This window comes from Natrix helvetica (assembly GCF_964273705.1).
Source record: "Natrix helvetica genome assembly, chromosome: 7".
Classification (NCBI taxonomy): domain Eukaryota; kingdom Metazoa; phylum Chordata; class Lepidosauria; order Squamata; family Natricidae; genus Natrix; species Natrix helvetica.
Window position 1 is genome coordinate 73,216,194 of NC_138558.1, and position 18,615 is coordinate 73,234,808.

Sequence of the window (18,615 nt, forward strand, 5' to 3'; positions counted from 1 at the left end):
GCTGTCAAGTCCACGTTGACGTTTGGATTTTCTCCAGGTTTATTTATTTATTTATTCCTCATCCCACCTTTATTATTTTTTTATAAATAACTCGAGGCGTAACTTTTCTCCGTGGCTGGTGTTCCTGAGCCCGTTCATCTTGCAGCTGGCTGCCTTTTCCTGCCTTCCACTCTGCCTGGTTGGGCCCTGTAGATTTCTCAAGAAAACTAGAGCTTTGCATGTACACTTGATAGCGTAATTTGCTAGACCGTTGCATTTATACTTTATCCCTGGGATGAGAATTCGTTGACTTCTCATACGCGAATGTGACTTTCCATTCTCATAACTCTTGATAAAACACCACTCCGAAGAACGGTCGCCTCTTCCCTTTACTCCTTTTGATTATATCTAAGGGCCGCCGTCTCCCGGGTGACGCCGACGCGGGTGCAGGCCAGGCGCCTGAATGCGCATGCGCCTCCCTTCCCCTCCCCCTTTTAATCGCCGCTCGGTCTCTGAGGGGAAAAAAGATGCAGGTAAAGGCCGAGGCGGCGGCGGCGGCTTTGGGCTGATGGGGCGGGGGTGGGGGGCGGTCGAGGGGCTCCCTCCGGCCAGCCGTGGCCCGGTTTCCTCTGCCAGGAACGCACTCAGCGCCTTCCTTTCCCTTCGCCTCTCGGGCGCCCGCAGCTTTCCCGGTTGGTTAGGACAGGCGGCTATTCAACCGGTGGGGTTTGCTTCCTCCTGGAAGAAGGGGGTGGGGGGGTGAGAAACCTGTGGAACGCTTGCCTGCCTGCTCAGAGGCAGCTGGGGGAGAAGGAGCCTCCGTCGCTGAAAAGCCTGGACGGCGTTTGCCTGGAATGGTGTATCGGGCTGGGCTGGATGACCTCGCAGACCCCTTCCAGCTCTGTTAATTCTTTTCGAACCATTGCGGCCGTTCCTCTTTCTCCTTTTGGCCTTCCATCTTTCCCAAGACCTCGGGCTCTTCTCATTCGTTAGATGGCATAAGAAATAATAATAATAACAATAATAACAATAATAATAACAACAATAATAACAATGATAACAATGATAACAATTATTATTATTATTATTATTATTATTATTATTATTATTATTATTATTATTATTATTATTATTATTATTATTACAAGGTCAAATTGATGAATGGTTGACAACTGGAAAAACATACTTGATTCAGAAAGATGCAGCTAAAGGAACAATACCTGAAAACTACAGACCAATAACATGCTTGCCAACAACCTTCAAATTACTCACAGGCATTATTGCAGATAACATTATGGATTATTTGGAAACAAACAACATCTTGCCAGTAGAGCAAAAAGGCAACAAAAGAAAGAGTAGGAGCACAAAAGATCAGCTCCTAATTGATAAAATGATATTAGAAAATTGTAAGAAAAGAAAAACGAACTTGAATATGGTCTGGATTGATTATAAAAAGGCATTCGACTCATTGCCACATAGTTGGATCATAAAATGCTTAGAAACAACTGGCATTAGTAAAAATATTACATCCTTCACTGAAAAGGCGATGAAACAATGGAGAACTGAGTTGGCAGTAGGGAATGAGAACTATGGAATGGTTAATATCAAGCGCGGAATTTTCCAGGGTGATTCACTTTCACCTCTTCTCTTCATCATCGCGATGATCCCACTATCAGTAATCTTAAAAAAAATGAAATTAGGCTACCAAACAGCCAAAGAAGCTGAAAAAATTTCACATTTATTATGTATGGATGATTTGAAACTCTATGGAAAGTCAGAAATAGAAATCCAATCACTGACAAACACAGTCCGAGTATTCAGCACCGATATTTCAATGCAGTTTGGCATGGAAAAATGCGCCACTGTATCCATAAAAAGGGGCAAAATCACTACATGTGAGGGAATTGAAATGCCCAATGGCCAACTAATTAAATGCAACGAAAATGAAGCCTACAAATACTTAGGCATTCTGCAGTTGGATAACATCAAACATGGAGAAGTAAAAACTATTGTCAGGAGAGAGTACAGGAGAGAGTAAGGTGACCAACTTTTTTATAATGAAAAGGAGGACAAATAAATTGGAAAAAATATATCGTAAATAAAAGAAATATTTTATTCATTGCAACAATACACTAAAATATGATATATGCATAATAAAAACATTTGCAACATTTTACATTGTAATTATGCTTACATGCCTGTTCATTATTATTTAAATGAGTACTTTTCCATTGAATTAATATTTTTTGTCAATGTATCATCTTCTAACAATATACTGGAAATATCTGAACAAGAAATATCCTTCATATGGAATTTTACGGCAAGTGCTGCAGCTAGAGTATCAACATTCAATCTCGATTTCTCACTTGTCGAAAAATCATTGGCAATTGAAAAAAACTCTTTCAACTGCTGCATTAGTTCCAGGACAGCACAACGTAAATTGAACAAGTATAAATAAATGTTCACATGGAATATGTTCATTTTTGAAATGGCTGAAAATATCCACCCATCTTTTATCAATTTCAACATGTTGATTTCCCATTGTATTAATTTTTCAGAATTTAAATATACATTCAGTCTTCTGATTTCTTCAAAGAGACAATTGTCGTCTATTTTAGATGACAAAGCCACTTGCACGCGGCGCTCTCTCTCAAGGTCTCCCGTGCGGAGCGCATGCGTCTCATAATCGCGTCTTATACCGCACTATACCGAGTCTTGACGAATTGTCATGTCAAATACAAATACGTCACATAATGCGCAACAGATTAGTCTTCAAATATCAAAAAGGAGGACATGTAGGAGGACACTTTTCAAGGGAGGACAGAACTTACAAAAGAAGGACTGTCCTCCCTAAAGGAGGACGGTTGGTCACCTTAACCAACAGAGTTAGGAAAATTTTGAAATCTAAATTAAATGGTGGAAATACAATCAAGGCCATAAATACCTGGGCAATACCAGTTATAAGATACACATCTGGTATAGTTAACTGGACACAAGCTGATTTGGACATTTTGGACCGAAAAACCAGGAAACTAATGACAATGCACTACAGTTTACATCCACGTGGTTTAAGCCCTCCGGAGGCTTCAGGGACCTTCAGGAGGCGTCCCTGAAGTCTCCAGAGGGCAAAAAAATGACCCTATGAGTAAACCGGAAATTACTTCTGGTTTGCTTGTAGGGTTAGTGTAAGCCCTCCGGAGGCTTCAGGGAAGCCTCTTGAAGGTCCCTGAAGCCTCCGGAGGGCTTACACTGACCCTACAAGCAACCTGGAAGTCCATTCCTGAACTTCTGGTTTGCCCATAGGGCCGTTTTTTTGTGCTCCGGAGGCTTCAGGGAAGCTCCTGAAGCCTCCGGAGGGCCTTCAGCAGGGTGGGGGAGGCTCTTTTTGCCCTCCCCAGGCTCCTCTAAAGGCTCTGGTGCCTGGGGAGGGCAAAAATGGCTTTAAAAAAGGCTGAACTCAGCTTGCCAACACGCACATGCTCACTGGCCAGCTGACAAACGACTCCACATGCCACCTGTGGCACGCCTGCCATAGGTTCACCATCCTGGCCCTATAGCATCGTTTTGAGGGTAGAAGTTGAAACAATTTATGTTCAGGATGTGAGGCGCCTGTTCTACAGATTGAAATAAAGCCTTAAAAATAAACTTACACATGTATATCCCAAAGGTGGTTTTTTTTAGGAAGCAACTGGACTTTTTTTTTCTTTTGAAGACGTTTCGCTTCTCATCTCAGAAGCTTCTTCTGCTCTTCCAGGACGTTGGGGAATGGAAGGATTTCTATTCCTTGCAGACAGCTGGTCATTTGTGTCTTTCTAGAGGGTCCTTGAAACCCTTTGAGGTTTATCTGTGTCCTCAGGGTCACCTGAGTGGCGCTCTTGCTTCCTGTAGTCTTCAATTCCCCCTCCTCTTGAAATGTATTCCTCCTCCCACACCATCCCAAGGGGGTTCATCCCAAATTGTATAGCTAAAAGTCAGTAGAGATTCTCGGTCATCCAGACCATGGAATAGAAATCCTTCCAGTCCCCACTATCCAGTCAGAGCTGAAGAGGCTTCTTGGATGAGAAGCTAAACGTCTTCAAAAGAAAAAACCAGAAAGTCCAGCTGCCTCCTGGAAAAAAAAGCCCCTTTGGGACAACCATGACCTGGAGACCAAGAACCTCTATAAACTTACAAATGTATAATTGTCACTTTCCCTCCACAGCGTATATTCACCCTGTCAGAGAAGGATGCGCCCAGTGCCCCTGTGCAATTTGCCTGGCAAAAAACCTTAGGAAACTACATTGCGGTTACAGGGTAAGATAAAAAAGAGAAATGAATTAAAGATCCTAGGTGTCTGGATTTGATATTGCAGAAATGAAAATTGCTTGTATTCCTTTGTTTATCTTCTTCCCAAGAGATGCAAAAATTTTGTCACTGATTTTAGATGCGCGTGAAAAAGGTTACTGTAATTCTTATGAACTTTTCTTTTATGTGTTTAAAGGTACAGTCATACTGTCAAAGTCTTTGATCGCCATGGTCAAAAGAAAAATGAAATTATTTTACCGGGGTAAGTTTTAAATCTCAGTTGTTGACCTTAGTTGATGATTGGTGGTCTAAATTCAGTTGATGATCTAAATGTAAAATCTCACTTGTGGATGATCTAAAACAGGTTTTGAAAACAAGGTATCTACCCAAATAGATTTTCTCCATCTAGTGTGCCAGTATCTTTATGTGTAGTTTGGGAACAGGTTATAAAATATGTGTAAGGCCGTAGTGTTTATTAAAGAGCATCTGGATATTTTTGTCCTTTGACAGGAACTGCATCGCTATGGATTGGGATCAAGATGGAGATACTCTAGCAATTATTGCTGATAAATCCAGTGCTATTTATCTGTGGGATGCCAATACAAATAAAACCAGTTTGATGGATACTAGCATGAGGTAATTTATTTATCAAATTAATGTAATGTAATGTGATATATTAGCAATAGCACCTTGAGACAGTCAGGATCAAACTGCTGGTAGTTGGCAGAATTAGTCTGAAATGCTGCATTCTAACCATTGCGCCACCACAACTTAGATAGCAATAGCACTTAGACTTATATACCACTTCATAGTGCTTTGCAGCCTTCTCTAAGCAGTTTACAGAGTCAGCCTCTTGCCCCCAACAATTTTGGGTCCTCATTTTACCGACCTCGGAAGGAGGGAAGGCTGAGTCAACCTTGAACCTGGTGAGATTCGAACTGCCAAATTACAGGCAGCCAGCAGTCAGCAGAAACAGCTTGCAGTACTGCATTCTAACCACTGTGCCACCACAGCTCTAGAATTATATAAATATATCAGGTAAATTATATCTATGTATTTAAGTGACATCAATCTGATTAACATCTATAATATCTCAATCACACATTTTTAAGAACATTATTTTTAAAGGTAATGTAATGCCATGTATTTCAAGGGTGTCCTCATTTGGTGTAAGCGTCCATCTCACTTCCACCTTGGGAATTTGATTATTCTCCATACGGAGTAGATTACCTGCAAGTTGGCATCCTCTGTGTGCCACTGTGTTATGTAATTTGCATGAGGAATTACAAAAAACTTAACAAAAGACATCTTCCAATAAAGATGTCTGCGTTGAATCCTAAAGATTTGCTGTTTGGTCCATGTTGCTAACGAAGAAGTGCTCCAAAAGAGTTTCTCCTGTAAATAACCATAATACAACACAACACAACAATATTCATGCACGTCTACCTGTATAGACTTACTCTTGTACCTGAAGGAGTTGGAGTTCAGTCTGTTTTTAAAATACTTTCCCTTCACCCTAGTCTTTTGTTGTCTTCATGGTTATGGATAATTTCTCCAAAGTCGTCTCCTTGGATTATTATCGTTTCTTCCATCTTATTTCACTTCTTCCTTCTCTCTCTTAGAAGAACAATTTTAAGCAAGGGCAATGACTGTATTTTTAAAGAATTTATCCAAATGCAAATGTTGTTTGAATTTGGTAATTTAAAGGTATGGGGTTTGATATGAGAGTCTTTTATCGTTCTATTTTCTGTTAATTTTATGAGTCGTTCGTACCAAGAACTGTGGATAAATATTGTGCACATAGTTCAGGGGTGTCCAAACTTGGCAACTTTAAGACTTGTGGATTTCAACTCCCAGAATTCCCCAGCCAGCTCTCCCCAGCCAGTTGAAATCCACAAGTCTTAAAGTTGCCAAGTTTGGACACCCCTGGTTTAGGTAAAAATATATATATCCAGAAATCGTAAGTTTGGACACCCTTGACATAGTTTATACTGCATTTTCTATTACTTTATTTATAATTGAATCATGCTAGTTACCTGCTCTGGTAACTAGTCTCTTTTGATAGAGGGACTGTTTGTTGTACTGTTTATTCCTCAAAAATAAAGTTGTAATCAGCTAAATATTGTTTAATTCAACAGAGGTTATTTTTTATTTTATTTTTATATTTAAGGGAACCAATGTCTTTCTTGTGTTGGTCAAAAACTGAAGCCTTACTAGTTGCTGGAACAGCTAAAGGAAATGTACTAATATATAATCGCCAGACTTCCCGCAAGATTCCTATCCTTGGTCAGTAGTTTGAAAACTGTGGAGGGGTATTTTCTGAAGAGTGGGATTTCAAATGTAACAGGTTCAAATCGGAAAAAAGCAAATGTGTTACCGATAGCAGAGAATACTTGCGGTTCAGGATTGAACTGGGGAGTTCTTGGTGTTCTCTGACCTGGGTGGGTTTTTTGCAGATATTTCATACCTAATGTGGGGGGGTTTGCTACCAGACGCACTGAAGAAGTTACCTATTTTGGAAATGAAACATCTGCGAGAAAAAAAGCCAAAGTCAGCACAAAAGCAAATGTGTGCAAGGGAGAAGTAATTTATATCCAATAGGTAAACAGCTCAAGAGTGCAGCTGCACACAAAAGTTGTGCTTTAAAACTGTTCACTCATCATCCGGTTCAGAAACAAAAACAGAAATAATTTATTCCCAAGTTATTTCAGCATTTCTTACACCGAGAATGTTTGTGGAATGTTCAGGCTGACATATAAATTGCATTTTTTTCCTTCCGGCGTTTGGCCACTGGAATATCTCGCTGGAGTCAATAAAAGTGGGGACATTTCCTTTTCTAAAGCCAAGTTGGGAATTTATTTTTACCATCCTACAACAAATTGGCAGAGGTTAGCAGTATTAAGATAGCTTATCTTTTTCAGGTTATGCCTTTGGCTTAGTGTTTTTTCCCCCAATCATTTTGGAATCTTTCTCTCATTCCTTTATTTAAGTTTTATTAGTTAATTCTGTTGAAAGCTATTCCAAGCTTTTGGATTAAAAGGATGAATATCTTGATAACCATTTTTAGGCTACTCCAGAGCTTCGTTTTTGCAATCAACTTGGCATTTATCACAGGCCTTTTGCTTTTACAAGTCAAGAACATACTCAGTCCATATTTTGGAGACAAGACAGGTTTCTCCAGTATTTTCCTTGAAGACAGAATTTTAAGCATGAGGAAAAAAGCAGAATTTTACCCACAAAGTTAATTACTATTTAAATAATTATATAATTAATTTTATATTATATTTTTTAATATTAAAAATTGCCTCATTTTCCTGGGCGTTATCTGAAATACTAGTTATGTTTTTCTCCTTTCATGAATAAATACTCTGTTCTCACCTTTAGAAACAGCCTAATTTGGCCCTTGTGTTTGCTGGCTCTGTTGGGATATTTTTACTGATTTTTCTGCTTCTGTTGTAAATGAGATGTTGTGGTTTATTCGTCTTCTTTGCATTTCAAACATGTCTTCTCATTCTAAAGCTGTTGAAAGCTTGGGCCATGATAAAGAGTTATTAAGAAGCAAAAAGTGAGAGGGATATTGGAATCCTAGTCGACAACCATTTAAATAGGAGCCAGCAGTGTGCAGCAGCTGCCAAAAAAGCCAACACAGTTCTAGACTGCATAAACAGAGGGATAGAATCAAGATTACGTGAAGTGTTAATACCACTTTATAAGGCCTTGGTAAGGCCACACTTGGAATTCTGCATTCAGTTTTGATCGCCACGATGTAGAAAAGATGTGGAGACTCTAGAAAGAGTGCAGAGAAGAGCAACCAAGAGGATTAGGGGACTGGAGACTAAAACATATGAAGAACAGTTGCTGGAACTGGGTATGTTTAGCTTAAGAGAAAGAAGGACTAGGGGAGAGATGATAGCAGTGTTCCAATATCTCAGGGGCTGCCACAAAGAAGAGGAAGTCAAACTATTCTCTAAGGCACCTGAGGGTAGAACAAGAAGCAATGGGTGGAAACTAATCAAGGAGAGAAGCAACTTAGAACTGAGGAGAAATTTCCTGACAGTTAGAACAATTAATCAGTGGAACAGTTGCCTCTAGAAGTTGTGAATGCCCCAACACTGAAGTCTTTAAGAAGATGTTTGTCTGAAATGGTGTAGGGTTTCCTGCCTAGGCAGGGGGTTGGACTAGAAGACCTCCAAGGTCCCTTTCAACTCTGCTATTGTATTGTAAAAAGTTTAGGATTTTTCTGCCTGTCTTCTTTTACCAGGCAAGCACACCAAACGGATCACCTGCGGTTGCTGGAGCAAAGAAAAATTAATTGCATTAGGCGGAGAAGACAAATTAATAACAATTAGCAACCATGAAGGAGACACTATCAGAGTGGTAATAAATTTATATTTTTGCTATGTGCAAGAGATGAAAAAAAATACAGGAAAGCTTTGCACTTTTCCTCTATTTATTATTTCCTCTATTTGTTCTTTATAGGAATCCCCAAACAGTCATATTTCAAATCAACACCATAATCGGTTTAGGATTTGTTTTGAAATTACAGGTTATTAATGCAAAACATTAATTAAAACATTAAACATTAAAGGGACGTGGTGGCTCATTGGCTAAGACGCTGAGCTTGTCGATCAGAAAGGTCGGCAGTTCAGCAGTTTGAATCCCTAGCACCGTGTAACGGAGTGAGCTCCTGCTACTTGTCCCAGCTTCTGCCAACCTAGCAGTTCGAAAGCATGTAAAAATGTAAGTAGAAAAATAGAAACCACTTTGGTGGGAAGGGAACAGCATTCCGTGCGCCTTCGGCATTTAATCATGCTGGCCACATGACCCCGGAGATGTCTTCGGACAGCGCTGGCTCTTCAGCTTTGAAACTGAGATGAGCACCGCCCCCTAGAGTCAGGAACGACTAGCACATATGTGCGAGGGGAACCTTTACCTTTAATGCAAAACATCACTATCAGATAACTATAATTATGAAATACACCTTAACTGAATTATTAAATATACCTTTCTTAGAGCAAAACAAAAATCAAATCAGTGTCTCTAAAATACCCTCCAAAGGGTTACTGACAATTTCTCAATCAACCCGTTAGTGCCCTACTTCTTTCATTTTCCCATTCATATAATTCTTTACAAAGAGATGCTATAAATTCAGTTAATCCGGAATCTTATTCTTGCAGACAGCAGTGAGAGAAGACCCCAGCAACATGGAGTTTGTCAAGATGATGACAGATGAAGAGACAGGAGGAAGTGAGACCACAGTAGGTTATTAATGACCATCTAGAACTATATTACACCAGCCTTGCTTCATCTGCTGGAATGAAAGACCACTGAAAAAGAAAGAAATAGGAAAAAAAAGTTAATGCTGAAAAATCCATTTGAAATTAGCAAAACCAACCTCTTTTGCTCTGATTCTTAATAAGGCAGCTTGTTTCTGGGAGTTTAACCTGCAAAAGTGAAGTATATTCAATATTTTGCCACTCAGCTAATATATATATATATATTTGCAAACATCCTGTTTTTTCCATGAGACATTTACCCCTAATGTCTTGTTCAGATTTCATAGGTCAGGGGTGTCCAAACTTGGGAACTTTAAGACTTGTGGACTTCAACTCCCAGAATTCCCCAGGCTGGGGAATTCTGGGAGTTGAAGTCCACAAGTCTTAAAGTTCCCAAGTTTGGACACCCCTGTCATAGGTGATATGGCAGTATCGTTATACAAAAGATTTTGGACTGGCAAAAAATTACTGTATTTTTCAGTGTATAAGACACACTTTTCACCCCTGTAAAAGAGGGTGAAAATTTGGGTGCGTCTTATACACCTAATGAAGCCCCGCCGGCCCCCACCCTTTGACCTCTGCCTCCCAGCAATTTGTCTCCTTGCAGCAAACAGCAAACAGCCTCTTTCAGTTTCAGCTTCAGCACAGCCTGATTAGCACAAGCAGCTGATTGTCGGTTGGATCAGCCTCCCAACCATCAGCTGTTTCAGGCTGCAGGGATTGCCATTGCAGCCTCCGTGTGCCCCATTTTTGGCCTCCGCATCCCATTTTTGGCCTCTGCGTGTCCTATTTTCAGCCTCCGCCCGCCCCATTTTTCACTCATTCTGAACCCCGCCAGACAAGAGAAAGTTTTGACTATTTATATTGGAAACATTCTTGCCGTCATTCAATAACTTTTCTCTTTTTTTTCTCAGGTGTGCATTGTAGTTGGACAAAAAACATTATATTTTTTTAACTTCAAAGATCCAGACAAGCCAATTGAACTGGCATTTCAAAAACGTTATGGAAAGATAGTAGCTTACAAATTGTAAGTAACCCCTAAAGTAGTAATGTTTCTCTGGAGTGACTGTATTGGTCAGTTGCAACAAGAACAAAAAGAACAAAAGAGTACTATGTAGCAACTTAAAAACAAATATGTTTTGTTTTGTTTTTATGAACTGAAGCCCACTCTGTCAACCTATGGCAGTTTAATTCATAATTTTAAAGTTTGAGTTTTGGTTGTTTTATTTAGTTAGATTTTGGAGGATTACTGTATTTTTCAGAGTACCAAAGTTTTGAAGAGGCAAATTAAAAAAATTTTTTTTGCACTCTGCAGACCTCCCAAAAACGGCTCGTTTTTCTCGAAAACAGGCCGATTTTTTTTTCAAAAAAAGGGCATGAACAGCCTTTAGGAGGCTTGTAGAGTGCTCTTGGGGTGGGGGGATGGGACAAAATTGGGCAAAAAATGACCCATTTTTTGCTCATCTCTGTCCTCTGCAGCCCCCAGGAACACTTTGCAAGACTCCTAAAGGCTCTGCATGGCCATTTTGGTGAAGAGGGGGTTTCCGGAGGCAAAAATGCTGTATTCAGTGTATAAGACGCACCCAGATTTTCAGCCTCTTTTTTGAGGGAAAAAGGTGCATTTTATACTCCAAAAAATATGGTGTATATATATATATATATATATATATATATATATATATATATATATATATATATATGTGTATGTGTATGTGTATGTGTATGTGTATGTGTATGTGTATGTGTATGTGTATGTGTATGTGTATGTGTATGTGTATGTGTATGTGTATGTGTATGTGTATGTGTATGTGTATGTGTATGTGTATGTGTATGTGTATGTGTATGTGTATGTGTATGTATGTATATATATATATATATATATATATATATATATATATATATATATATTTAATAAAAGATTTGAATACTTTACAATCTAAAATGTAATATCCCTGAAAGAGATATGCAATTGAGTCTCTCTCAGCACCTTATCTTTTGGTAGAAATGTAAGTTAATTTTTGGATAATTTTTGTTTCTCTGATCACGTTCAGTTCTACAGTCATTTTGCAATTTAAGATGATTTCCGCATTGTTTCTGCCAGGAGTTACAATGCCTGCGGGGTTTTTTATTTTTGGCTCTATTTATTGTTTTTGCAGGTATGGTGAAAATTATATCATGATTGGTTTTTCCCTGGGCTATTTTGTGGTGATTTCAACGCAGGTTCAAGAGATTGGCCATGAGATCTTCCAAGCTTCTGATCATAAAGATTCCTTGGCCGGCATTGCGATCACTGAATCATTAAACAAAGCTGCATCATGTGGAGATAACTGGTGAGGCATAATATTTCCACGTAAGGTCACTTGAATAAAAGTACGGTTCTCAGATAATTTTTTTTAATTTCATGAGAAGACATGCTCTTAGTACCTTAGAATTTTACACATGCAGAATTTCTTAAGAATGGAAAGGGTTCCTGAGACCCAAATGGTTTAGAATTGCTAGCCTAAACAAAGTAGCCAAACGAAAGACTGACTGCGCAGCTCTATGTATTTTCTCACCATTTAAGTTTAGCTGTGAGAGTTAGGTTTTTTTAAAAAAAAAAATCGATGTTGCCAGTTCAATTTTGCAAGCAGCTCTCAAGAAATTCTGTATTTACATAACTCTTGTTGTGCAATTTATTGTTAGAGTGAGACTACTGAAGCAATCGATTTTCTTTTTATTGTAGCGTCAAGATTCACAACTTGTCAGATCTGACGGAAATGTGCGCAATCATAAACTTAGAGGATGAAAATAAAGGTTTGACAGCTTCCCGATCTGATAGCTTTCCGGTTTAATAGTTTGTGTTGGATTAAGCAAGATTGATTTTTCAGTATCTTGGGAGTCTTTGGAGGACTGAGAAGGAGCAGTATCAAATGTGATCTCAAGTGCTTCATCCTGCTATTCGGTTCAGTTTCCAGCTAATAACAAATCTTAGAAAGCCCTTAATACTGGAATCACTGCAAAAAAAAAGAAGATAGTTTGCTGAAGCTATAGCATCCCCCAAGTCAGGATCTTTAGGAAGTTGGGAATTTTTAATTTCTTCCCCTCTGTATGTGAAGGGAAGAGGGCAGAACACAAGGCGAAGTACCAATGCAAGTGATTCCAACTTTAGAGAATTATTGGATTGGCAGAGCTCAGGAATTTCAGGAGTCCTCCCTACCTGTGTACCGTAATTAAGGTCTTAAAAAGAAGGTCTGTTTCTGCAGAATAAGTAAGAAGCCATAACCAAACAATATCTTAGACCCAAGCTACCTGCAGGGCCACCTCTTTTTGGTCAGTCCATCCTGCAGGATTCCCATTTTTGGAAATCACACCAAGTTAGGCTTTTTCTAAAGATGGGATTCTTAGTGTGAAAGAAATGTCTGGTGAGGTTGAGATAAGTTCCCTTTTCATGACCGTTTGGCAGAGGGATTAAACCTTCCTTTCTACCATGTCCTTTTAGAATTTCAGAGATTTATCATATTTAAGTATTTACTTTAGTTTTATAAATGTTGGAATCCTAGTGGGCAACCATTTATATTTGTGCCAAAAAAGGCAACACAGTTCTAGGCTGCATCAACAGAGGGATAGAATCAAGATCCCGTGAAGTGTTAATACCACTTTATAAGGCCTTGGTAAGGCCACACTTGGAATCCTGCATCCAGTTTTGGTCACCACGATGCAGAAAAGATGTGGAGACTCTAGAAAGAGTGCAGAGAAGAGCAACAAAGAGGATTAGGGAACTGGAAACTAAAATATATGAAGAACAGTTGCAGGAAGGACCAGGGGAGACATGATAGCAGTGTTCCAATATCTCAGGGGCTGCCCCAAAGAAGAGGGAGTCAAACTATTCTCCAAAGCACCTGAGGGCAGGACAAGAAGCAATGGGTAGAAACTAATCAAGGAGAGAAGCAACTTAGAACTAAGGAGAAATTTCCTGACAGTTAGAACAGTTAATCAGTGGAACAGCTTGCCTCCAGAAGTTGTGAATGCCCCAACACTGGAAGTTTTAAAGAAGATGTTGGACAACATTTGCCTGAAACGGTATAGGGTTTCCTGCCTAGGCAGGGGGTTAGACTAGAAGACCTCCAAGGTCCCTTCCAACTCTGCTATTCTAATGTGTTTTTGTAAACCTGTTGGGGGATATAGACTTATAAGTAAGCAAATGAAGCGTACGCATGATAAAAGTTATTCCTTAAGAATCTTTTCTAATCTGCCAGTCATTGGATGTATTGGAAATACAACAGAAGCAGCTCAAAGATACAGGGGTTTGAAAATGTATTTTTGCGTAAGACCTTCTTTTGGGGGGGGGGGGGCTTTCCAAGACAAACGTAACTATTCAACGTGGCATCATTAATATTTTAGGTCTAGATCAGTTGTCATGGACGGATGATGGACAATTGTTGGCAGTGTCTACCAAGCGTGGATTCATCCACGTATTCTTAACCAACCTTCCCATCCTCGGAGCCTCGTATGGCACAAGGATCGCCTTCCTCACCTCCCTTCTCGAGGTCACGGTGGCCAACTACATTGAAAGTGTATGATGCTTTATTCCTTTATAAAGTTCCAGTTGGGATAAATTAGCCCCTCAGGACAAACCATGTGGTCATTTGAGGGGCTGCCACAGAGAGGAGGGGGTCAAGCTACAGTATTTCCCAAAGCACCCGAAGGCCAGATAAGGAATAATAGATGGAAACTGATCAAGGAGAAATTCAACCTGGAAATGAGGAGGAATTTCCTGACAGGGAGAGCAATCAGCCCATGGAACAGAAGTTGCCTTTGGAAGTTGGGGGAGCTTCATCCCTGGAGGCTTTCAAGAAGAGACTGGACTGCCCTCCGTCAGAAGTGGTGTAGGACAGGGCTGTCAAATTTGCGGCCCACGGGCCAAATGTGTCACGTGCTGGGTCACACCCACTCCTGCTTTAGCAAAGGGAGAAAAAGTCGTGATACATCATGTATCATGTGCCCGGAGATTGCAGTTGGTCCAGAATGCAGCCGTGCGGGCAATTATGGGGAGAACGAGGTTCTCCCATATAACACCTCTCCTGCGCGAGCTGCACTGGCTTCCTGTGGCCTACCGGGTGCGCTTCAAGGTGTTAGTTACCATCTTTAAAGCGCTCCATGGCACAGGGCCTAGTTACCTGCGGGATCGCGTTCTGCCCCACACATCCCTGCGACCTATTCGCTCGCACAGAGGGACTTCTCCGGGTGCCGTCCTCTAGAGAGTGTCAGAGGGCGGCGCCCAGGAGTAGGGCCTTCTCTGTGATGGGCCCTACCCTTTGGAATGACCTTCCCCCAGACATTAGGACAACAACTGACCTCCGCTCCTTCCGCACGAAGCTTAAGACTCACCTGTTCCGACTAGCCGGCCTGGCTTAATTTAGAGCTTCTCCACCTCTTGGGCATTTTTAATTTTTAATTTTAATTTTTAACTTTAACTATCATTGGGGTTTTTAATTGTTTTAAATTATTGTAATTTATTTATTTATTGTTCCACCTCCTCCATATTGTATTGTTGTGACCGCTGCTGGTGTACGTCGCCCCGAGTCCCTTGGGGAAGAGGGGGCGACTAAGAAGTCAAATAAATAAATAAATAAATAAATAAATAAATGTGACGATGCCCTGACAACGCAAGTTTGACACCGCTGGTGTAGGGTCTCCTGCTTGGCTGGGGGGGGGGGGTTGGGGTTGGACTAGACCTGCATGGTCCCTTCCGACTTTGTTAATCTGTCTGTCCTGACAGGAACCACCGATAAGAGTTTCTGTTGAAGTTGAGCCCAACTTTGTTGCCGTTGGGCCCTACCACTTGGCTGTGGGCATGAATAATCGGGCATGGTTTTATGTCCTTGGAGAGAGCAGTAAGTATATCACTGGTTCCCTTATTTCTCAGGAGGCTTTCCTCACTCAGCTTATCAAATGTCATCTTCATCGTTTAATGCCGTGCTGTTTTTTACCTGGGGGGACAGCAAGGCTCAGTGGTTAAAGGCGCTGAGCTTGTAAGCTGAAGAGCTGGCAGTCCGGGTTCGAAACCTGAGTTCCGCAAAATAGGGTGAGCTCCTGTTCCTTGCCCCATCTGCTGCCCACCTAGCAGTTCAAAAGCATGTGAGTAGATCAGTAGGTACCACCTCAGTGTGAAGATAACTCTGTTCCGGGCTCCTTTGGTGTATATATTCGTGCTTGGCTAAAATGATCACGGAAATTGTTTTTAGACAACGTTGCCTCCCTCAGCCAATGAACGGAGATGAGCACATGACTGACAGGGAAACCTTTACTTTTACAGGTAGTCCTCAACTTACGGCCATGATTAAGCCCCAAATTTCTATTGCGAAGTGAAATGTTCGTTAAGTGAGTTTTGCCCCATTTTACAACCTTTCTTGCCACAGTTCTTAGGTGAATCGCTGCAGTTGTTAAATTGGTAACCTGGTTTGTTAACCAAATCTGGACTTTGCTTGTCAGGTGGTCGCAAAAGGGGACATTGCATTTGTCATAAATATGAGTCAGTTATACCACATGGTCAAATTTTGATCACATGGCCATGTGCAATGGTTGTAAAGGTGAAAAATGCTCTTAAGTCACTTTTTTTTCAGTGCCATTGTAACTTTGAACAGACACTAAGCGAACTGTTGTAATCCGAGGACTGCCTGCACTTTTGTACCAGAATTTGTCACTCTGGAGGCTGTGATATTTCATCTTCGCAGATGTTAGATAGTCGTAAGCTTCACAAGTTCAATCTACGCTTATCAAAGGTTCAGAGGTATTTTAAATTGCTTGCATTTTTTTTTTTAAGTATAAAAACATTTTTTTTTGCAGGAGTAAAAAAGCTCAAGGACATGGAATATCTGGGAACAGTAGCCAGTATATGTCTTAATTCTGATTATGCCGCTGCACTTTTTGATGGTAAAGTCCAGTTGCATATGGTAAGTGTGTTAAGAACTTTGAATCACCTGTAGTTTGTATGAAGTATGGATAAACAGACTCATTTAAACACTGCAAGCAGAAAACTGAGCCAGAAACTTCTGTTATATCACAGACAACAGTAAATTTATTTTTATTCCAATCGAGGTGAAAAAGCCAAATTACATTTTCCAATGTAATTTGGTGGTAGGAGAGAAAACAAGAAGATAGATTCACTAGAACGTTTGAGTTGAAATGATAGAATTACAGGTCAAATACATAGCTCTTATTCAGGGGTGTCAAAATCAAGGCCCGGGGACTGGATCTGGCCCACCAAGTGCTTAGATCTGGCCCACGGAACTTCCCTGGAAACAGCGAAGGACCGGCCTGCGGTGCCTCTGCTAGCGAAAGCGGAATCCAGAAGGCCACACGCGGCTCTCCTGAGCTCTGTTTTTGGCTGCAGCAGCCTCCTGCAACCCTCTGTCAGCGAAAATGCGCTCTGTTTTTGCTGACAGAGCGCTTCGACCACCACAGGTGCCCCCGACATGAGTGACATCAAGCTGGCCACGTCCCTCCTTCCCGAGGTGAAACACAACCCTGATGTGGCCCTCAATGAAATTGAGTTTGACACCCCTGCTCTAATTGGTTTGGTTTGAAAAATCTGAAGGTTTTAGGGCAGTTTGTGCTTTCCTTTAACAAAAAGAAAGGATGATTAAGTTGATTTCTGATTTCCTTAAATTGAAATTAGGCATAAATAAAACCTGTTAGGTTATTATTCCGAAACCAAAAGTTCTTATTATTATTTTAGATAGAAAGTGAACCTTCGAACACTCAAGAGGAGCGGGAGACTAGACTGTTCCCAGATACAGATGATAAAAGTAAAATTCTGTGCCATTGTTTAACGAGTGAATTCCTCATCTATGGTACTGATGTAAGTATAGATCTGTTTCCACTCTCCCATTCATTACAGCAGCGTTGTTTTGATACGTATATTATTGCCATCTTTTGGCAGTCATAGAGTTTGTGATACTGATAGAACCGTGATGGCGAATCTATCGCATGCCACAGTAGCACATGGAGCCATTTGTTAGGGCACACGAGGCGTTGCCCTGACAGCTCCAGCACCAGCTCACTTTGGCCTCCTTTTAATGCCGTTTTTCGCCCTCCGGAAGCTTCAGGGAAGTCTCCTGAAGGCTCTGGAGCGCGAAAAATGGCCCTACAGGCAACCTGGAAGTGACTTCCGGTTTCACCTTAGGCCTGTTTTTTGGCCCCCGGAGGGCGAAAAATAGCCCTATGGACAAACTGGAAGTCTGGGTTGTCCATGGGGCTGTTTTTCGCCCTCCTGAAGGCTCTGGAGGGCGAAAAACAGGCCTACAGGCAAGCCGGAAGTCCATTTCTGAACTTCCGGTTTGCCCGTAGGGCCATTTTTCATGCTCCGGAGGCTTCAAGGAAGCCTCTGGGGGGCCTCCATGGGGGACGGGGGGAGGCTGTTTTCACCCTCACCAGCCTCCTAGAAAGCTTCTGGAGCCTGGGAAGGATGAAAAATGGGTCCATCACGGGCCAAAAGCGGGTGGGGGGGAGGGGGGAGAGCAGGGGTTGTGCATGCAGGGGATCACATGCATAGCATTATGGGTGTGGGCATGTCCGCACACGACCCCCCTGTGCTCCCCTCGCTTTTGGCACGCGATAGGAAAAAGGTTAGTCATCACTGTGCTATATATAATATTTTATGTGTTTGTGTACATTTTATACACACACACACGCATCTTGAAAGGTACCGTATATGTTTGAAATTCAGTACATTTTTCAGATTAAAAGTCTTTTACAAGTCACATATAGACAACAAATGATACATTTATAATCATATGGTTTATATTTTGATAAATTCATCTCTTATTATTATATTTGTTTGCTTTCCCTTCCTTTCCTTCCCCCTAGACTGGCCTTATTCAATATTTTTACATTGAAGACTGGCAATACGTCAATAAATATCAGCATTCAGTCGGTGTGAAAAAAATATTCCCAGATCCCAATGGAACCAAATTAGTTTTTGTGGATGCCAAAAGTGATGGGTTTGTTTACTGTCCTGTAAGTCATTCCATTTCCTTTGTCCTTATATATTTTCAGTTGGTTTCTGCATGTATTGCACTCTTACCTCCCTCCACCC

At 40.9% G+C, this 18,615-nt stretch overlaps 1 protein-coding gene across 1 annotated transcript in view; it reads left to right on the top strand.

Annotated features, from left to right (window-relative positions):
- The first annotated feature begins 472 nt into the window (after positions 1-472).
- The window catches only part of WDR19 (WD repeat domain 19), a 52,120-nt gene continuing 33,977 nt past the window's right edge, over positions 473-18,615 (top strand). The window contains exons 1-15 of the mRNA XM_081958944.1: positions 473-512; positions 4,181-4,272; positions 4,460-4,525; positions 4,774-4,899; positions 6,434-6,549; positions 8,525-8,640; positions 9,441-9,521; positions 10,454-10,566; positions 11,696-11,869; positions 12,262-12,332; positions 13,920-14,092; positions 15,298-15,412; positions 16,365-16,471; positions 17,257-17,379; positions 18,387-18,536. Of these exons, the coding sequence (XP_081815070.1) occupies positions 507-512; positions 4,181-4,272; positions 4,460-4,525; positions 4,774-4,899; positions 6,434-6,549; positions 8,525-8,640; positions 9,441-9,521; positions 10,454-10,566; positions 11,696-11,869; positions 12,262-12,332; positions 13,920-14,092; positions 15,298-15,412; positions 16,365-16,471; positions 17,257-17,379; positions 18,387-18,536 (1,629 nt within the window). The 5' untranslated portion in view covers positions 473-506. The remainder of the gene's footprint in view (positions 513-4,180; positions 4,273-4,459; positions 4,526-4,773; positions 4,900-6,433; positions 6,550-8,524; positions 8,641-9,440; positions 9,522-10,453; positions 10,567-11,695; positions 11,870-12,261; positions 12,333-13,919; positions 14,093-15,297; positions 15,413-16,364; positions 16,472-17,256; positions 17,380-18,386; positions 18,537-18,615) is intronic.